Below are 6,625 nucleotides of genomic sequence, written 5' to 3' on the forward strand. Positions count from 1 at the left end.
TTTTTTTTTTTTTTTTTTATAAAAAAAAACACAGTCGGAAGGGTGTCTGACAGACCTATCAATTTATATACAACGAAGGAGCAGTACAAATAAAACTTAATGAAAGGAGGACTAAGTCAAGATCTCTGTAGAAAAGATTAAACAATCATAACAACATACTATAAAAAACGACATACTACAACAGGGCAACCCGGAATATAGCAGAACAGAAAACCAAAAAACAACGGGCACCCCGAAATACATTAAACAAAATAATACAAAAGAGTGGGCCAAGAGAACTCTGCAATGAACACCCACCACATAACGCCCAAAAAGACGGAAAAATAAGATCAACCGGGATCAGGTGGTCGCCCATGGGGCATACTCGATTGAATCGCCTTAAGCATGTAATATCATCGCTGCTGAGAGCGCGTACGACCAGACAGTGGTAGAAGAAGACACCACACCCTCCTCGATTTGGTCCATGTTTGAAATAAAAAATAAATTTTTTGATATAAAAAGTAATACTTTTTTCATGAGTCGAGTCGGACAGGTCGAAGACCTTTCGATCTGTCACATAAAATTGACCTGTAAAATTGTTTTATATGAGTTTTTATGCTTTTTATTCTTAAACTTTCAAAAAGATAAGTTAAATACTAATTTCATAATATTAAAAAAAAATAGTTTTATTGTATTCATATTCATGTTTCATCGTTATTTTTTTATTTTTAAAAATATATCCATCTTTCATAACTATTTTGATATGAGTTACTACAAGTTATATATCTTTTATATTATTATTATTGTCGTTATTATCATCATCATATTATACAATTTTTTTAATAAAAAAAATTGAAACGTGAGAATGACGTCATAACAGGAAATACACAACTATGGTTGGTATTGTCAAAATAATAAATGACGTCTTCATAAAAAAATAAAAATAAATGATGACATAATTGAGATATTTGTTTGTTTATGGAGTAATATATGACGTCCGTATATTGTTTAAATTTTTTAAAAAAAATAAGATTTTATTCTATGTTTATTTTAATGATCAATAAGTACTTTAATGATAATAAGAAAAGGAAAAAATAGTAAAAATTATAATAGCTTGATTGATTTTCCACTTTATACTTTGATTGCTATTTAAGTTTGCCTCACATATTTATTCTCTTCATTCTTGCTCATGTTTCCTTCTTTTGCATTTTTGTTTATTATTATTAATATTTAGTAAAAAATTGTTGATAAATCCATGTAAAGGCCTTTTCAAGAAGACAATCTTGGACGACGACGACTTAGATTGAGATGAGATTGGTCAAATATGAGATCCGACTCATCAATTATTGGGCTCGCTCCGAACCATAAATCTTAGAGTCCAATCCGGGTTGGATACCCATCAAATTTATTTTTTTCAAATATAAAAGTTTAAAATTAATTAATAATTAAAATTATGTAGATTTATATGCTGGATATATATTGTTTCACAGATAGGAAAACTACTCTAAGCCATGGCCCTTTTTTTTTTTTTTAAAAGAGCCATGGCCCTTATTGGTATGATGATATTATACCAAATCAATTTACTATTATACCTCTCATCAAATTAAAATTTCATATTATAATATTTACCTTCTTTTATAAAATAAATCAAACTAATTACAAAAAAATTTTAATTAAAATCAAAATAAAATCTTCGGGCAGATGGCATCTTTCTAACTTTCTTAGGTTGATGAAGCCAATTACTTTCTTCGCTATGTATCCCAAAAATATATCTGGTACTGGTTTGTAACAAATGATAAAACGCGTGTGACTTAAATCTTTTAAATCGTTAGCAATCCGAATCGTATACTTTGATCCGTGGTGTTTGATTCACATATTAGTTAGACTCGTGATTCATTTTTGGCAAGGGTTTGATGGCCCCGACGCAGTGATGTTCACAGTGATTCGCAACAAAAGACAATGAAGCATCAAGCACGTTATGTAAACACCAATATCTCAATTGTCTGATGCATATGAACTAAAAGTTACATTGAGATTTAAATGGAGCTTTAGGAAGAAAACACATATCAAGGAATGGAAATCTCCAAGGTTGTGAGGATACAAATATGTTGAATAAATGGCGAGAAAAAAAAAAAAAGAAGCAACGGAAACTAATCATTTTCTAAGTTTACCTAAGACAGCTCTATGAAACCGCATGAAAAAACGGAAAACTCCGGCCAATTTTCGACTAATACGCTGTACTGAAGTAGTTCTTGACAACATTAATCGACAGTATCTGCAACAAAGTGCCATTATTTTTCCCAACGCATCTTGGTGTTTTGAACTGGCTAACAGCAGCACCTAATCCCACAAAATGATCCAAAACCTTGTGAAAAGTGCCCTCCTTCACGATTCGTAATTCGAGGGCTCCAATCGTATTAACCTTCCGGGAACTCACGTATCCTGCATCCAGGAATGATCTGTCGAGACAGTTGCAGCATTCCTTGAGAATTTCGTCTTTTGCTTCACCACTAATTTCCCAGAAGATTACGTAATGGCCAGGGTCAGTAGATGTATCAACTTGGCTCGTAAAGTCTAAAACCTCGAGTTTTTCCTCAGTTAGCAGCTTGGCTGCGGCTTCTACAGCTAATTGTAGATCTTTCTCGGTGTTCTTGTCAATGTTAATGGTGAGAAGAAGGTTTCTTCTGCAAACAAACTGGAGCTCAGGAGTGGAGTTGTGGAATCCTTTAACCTTGACTAAGTCTCCTAATCTGTATCGATACAGCCCTGCACATGAAAATTGTCTTCCAATATAAGTACAAATTCAAGATCCACTTTGACAATCATAACAAATCAAGATTGATATGATAAACATATTTACACATGACGTCAAGTTCTGGACAAGAGATAATCAACAGATTCAAACAACAAGACAATTTAACGCATGACCGAAAATGTGACGCTGAAAAAAAAACGTAATAGCTAATAGTAACGGTATGATGCAAAGATTTACAACTCAATAACAGCTCAACCATTTCTTTCCATTCGCTGTCATAGAAATAACTATTCAGGACCGTGAAGGCATCGAGGTTATAAAACGACTTTTGACTTTAAAAAATCAAGGCAAGAAAAGCTAAAAGCAAGCTGAAGCTACAAAGTAAAGAAACGCACGTTGTAGAATTGTTTTTTAAAAATGTCTAATGCATCCATACAGACAAAATTTTCTTTAAAAAATAAACAAATAGTCAAAAAATGTAGGAAGGTGAATGAGCATTGACACACAATCCCATAAGTATGGCTCAAGTAGGCAAGACACAATAAAACAAAGGCATATATCATCTTCTCATTTTACTCCCTGTATTACACAAGAAGCACATGCTATGGATGGTAAAATAATCAAATGCTGAAATCTCGAGACAAGGAAAGTCTACTTTCCCAGCGAATATGTAATCGTCCTTTGGTCATAAATGAAGTGAAATGTAATGATAACAATAGGCAACAAAGTCTAAGGAAAAATATGACCAGCAAAAAGAATTAAAATAGGCATAACCTTTATCTGACTGGGAAGCATTCAAGAGAGCTTAGGAAATAAAAACCAAGCTAGTTGAAGTTGCAAGATAATGGTCACACTGCACAATCTGTAGTGAGATCAAGAAAACAGAAGAATACAGAAAAATACACACCTGCAAAATTTGTGACAATAATCTCATAATCCTCGCCAACCTTAACTTCTGTTAGGCCTAAAGGCTGGGGCTCTACGGACGATATGCAGGACCTCTCTTGCTCTGGGCAGTTAGTATCATCTTTCACAGGTATGAATTCGAAATAACCAGCATTTGGAAGAACAGCAAAGGTAGCCAACTCAGGTGGTAATTTGGGGTTGACATTTACCCCTACCCATCCTTCTGAAGATCCATAATCGGCACTTAATAAAGGTAGTTGTCCCGCATAGTGCCTCAATTTCTTGAGATAAGGTTCCATGGAACCTGTCATGATCCCATAGATGTACTTGATATTTGGAAATAGCTCTTGAATAAGTCCATTCCATTCGTTTAATCCTGATATCTTGTCAAAAATAGTATTTGCCAATAGGGGATCAGGATTCAGCAGCTTTGACACAGCCAATCGAATTGATGGGACTGTAATTCGGTTACTTAGAGACCCTTTGCGGATATCAGTAACAAGTTCTTCCCAAACTTGTTCAAAGGTTCGGAAGGCATGGACAATGCTGTGGGCAAATGTGGAGGAAACAACTTGAACTTCTTCTCGGAAAATTAGCCCACATAAGAGATGACAGTATAAAGATTGGTGAAAATCGGGGCCAAATATCACCTCATCAGGACTGCAACATGGGGTCTGCATTGCCCTCATTGTGTTCTTGAATTGAGGGTTGCGATACACATTAGTAGTAGCGGTTCCAGCAGCTAGCCCACCTTTTGTTTTGAATTGTTTGCTACTGTAAATGAACTGTAACGCCTTTCCATTCCCAATTGGGTATTCCCTGCAAAAGCAAATTGTTGCACACAATCATGAGCACAGAAAGATAATACACCAGTTGACATTTGTAATTATGAGGACATATTTGATCGATCAAAGTGAAGGATGGAAGAGCACATGGAGATAAAACAGAAGAGAATAAGGCATGTTTGAACTATGCCTAATATACACAAAACATAATGTAAGGAAAAGCTCAACTTCACTTAAAATATTGTAAAGATGGCGATGTTGTAATTAATAGTCATTAACTTTAGACAACGTCAAGTATCTATTGTTGTACTAGAAACTATGATGTTTATAATGGTGTATAGTAAAAATTTTAAAATGTACAATAGTCCCAACGCCATGTTACAATGATGCTATGATAGTGCTACATAAAACGAGGGTAATTTTTGCTCCTCAACCTTCACTATCATGATTATATTTTCAGTAAGAGCACATAAGAAATTGAGAGTAAAGGGGTAAAGTAATCTTGTTCTTATATGAAAACAAACCTCAAAAATTCAAATCAGGTGAAGTTCAGGCCAATATGTAAAATAAAGAAAAAGGAGAATCAAACGGAACAAATTTACCTGTTCCTAAATGCAAAAGAAGTCTTGTATATTTGCATTGTGCTTTCCATCAATTCATCATTGAAAGGTACAAATTTTGGCTTCCCTTGAGTGGTACCAGAGCTGCAAGATTCTCAAAAGCTTATCAACCTTCGAAACTTTTGAAAATCGTTTATTTCAATAATATGACAAATATATCTATCTTATTTTAGAAGTTCTCGCAGAAATCTTTAATCAAATAAGATAAAGTTGTACCTCAATGAAATATTAGTTATCGATTTTGCAGTTAAAATTGATGCTGTTTCGCCGTCGGCAATTCGCTGGATGTAAGGCTCCAAGTCCTTGTGAGTGACAAGGGGAACACAAGCAATGAAGCTTTCGGGGTCTGTTCTTCCATCGAGGCCCCATCGACGCAGATACTCTGCTTCACCATTTTCTTCCAAGATCTTTTTCAAAGCCTCCCTCTGAACTTTCCCAGCATTAATTGACAAATCTTCGAATTCTTCTATGACTGCATTCGGATCAAATATTTCCTCCATTTTCGATCTCTAGCACATCTACAATTTAGTTGAAAGTGCTATATAACACCAAATTTCGTAAGCCCCCAAGAAATCACAATCTCAAAAAAGCAAAAACAGAAACAAACAGGAAATTGACACCGAATTTGAGTTCAGAAAAGTGCAGACATTGCAGAATTAACAGCAATGTCAATGACGATGGGATTGGAATTAAATAATTAATTATTCCAACTTTCTTTCTCAAGTACAAAAGGTTGATGACAATAAAGGGAAAAATGGAACTGTTAGGCAAAAAAATAAAAAAAGCAGGATAAAAAATTGAAGCAAAATCCAAATCATTTGATCAATGCTTAGAAGCAGAAAAGATAACAGTACAAAAAGACGAATTTCACACACCAGCAACACATACATCTTATCTTAGCAAATGAAAAAAACCAAATTCAACGAATTGAACGGATGGCTCAAGGCAGTGAGCTGAAATCTAGGAAACAATATATTCATCATTAATGCATGATAACAGCGTAAATTAATTTGAAAATTTTCAAGAAAACTCAACTCCCAGCTCGTATTTCACACGCAAAATCACGAGAATCACAGATAGTCAAAAAGTTTGAAGAAAAATCGAATAAAACCACCTCAATAAAGCCATGTACTACACGAACGGCACCGGTAATCCAATAATTAAAAAGAAATAAAAAAAATGGACAAAAAAGAAAAGAAAGAATCATCACTAGTTTGTACAGAAAGAATCTCTCACCCCAGATGTCAAAATCAACAAGAAAATACTCAAACAAAAAAGATTCAAATAATTCACGAACCTTTTAGTCTATATTCTAAGCTCCGCGCGATGGAAAGTGAAGAAATCAACAAAGAAAAAGTATCGTCAACTACTCAACTCCGATTAGCACTCACTGTGACAGTGTGTGGAAGAGAAAGTATCAAGTATTTCCTCGTGGATTTTGCAGTTGATGACTAAAGAGCACATGGGATTTCAGCAAAACGGAGATTTGGTAGCATGAAATCGGAGAAAAATGGGTTCTTGCTCATATATTCTACAATAAGAAACGGAAAATGGGATCGTGTGCATATTATACAGACGTG

The 6,625-nt window shown here is 34.5% G+C and overlaps 1 protein-coding gene across 3 annotated transcripts; it reads right to left on the reverse strand.

Annotated features, from left to right (window-relative positions):
• Positions 1-1,986: 1,986 nt before the first annotated feature.
• Positions 1,987-6,625, reverse strand: LOC140984544 (jasmonoyl--L-amino acid synthetase JAR6-like). 3 transcript variants are annotated; one of them, XM_073452044.1, is made up of 5 exons: positions 6,343-6,625; positions 5,262-5,563; positions 5,028-5,129; positions 3,642-4,459; positions 1,987-2,745 (listed from the first exon to the last, which is right to left on the reverse strand). In XM_073452044.1, the coding sequence occupies exons 2-5, from the start codon at positions 5,543-5,545 to the stop codon at positions 2,207-2,209; spliced, it is 1,743 nt and encodes a 580-aa protein (XP_073308145.1). In that variant the 5' UTR covers positions 5,546-5,563; positions 6,343-6,625; the 3' UTR covers positions 1,987-2,206. The 3 variants fall into 3 exon arrangements, with proteins under 3 accessions (XP_073308145.1, XP_073308144.1, XP_073308143.1); XM_073452043.1 differs by having other exon boundaries at positions 5,262-5,583; XM_073452042.1 differs by having other exon boundaries at positions 5,262-6,625.

This window comes from Primulina huaijiensis, chromosome 9, assembly GCF_012295235.1.
Source record: "Primulina huaijiensis isolate GDHJ02 chromosome 9, ASM1229523v2, whole genome shotgun sequence".
Taxonomy (NCBI): domain Eukaryota; kingdom Viridiplantae; phylum Streptophyta; class Magnoliopsida; order Lamiales; family Gesneriaceae; genus Primulina; species Primulina huaijiensis.

Bases quoted from the DNA above. Each gene is read 5' to 3' on its own strand.
- LOC140984544 (XM_073452044.1), bottom strand. From the start codon at position 5,545: ATGGAGGAAATATTTGATCCGAATGCAGTCATAGAAGAATTCGAAGAT. The intron at 5,130-5,261 runs GTACAACTTTAT...AGAATCTTGCAG, and splicing joins ATAACTAATATTTCATTGAG to CTCTGGTACCACTCAAGGGA. The intron at 4,460-5,027 runs GTAAATTTGTTC...TTGCTTTTGCAG, and splicing joins TCTTTTGCATTTAGGAACAG to GGAATACCCAATTGGGAATG.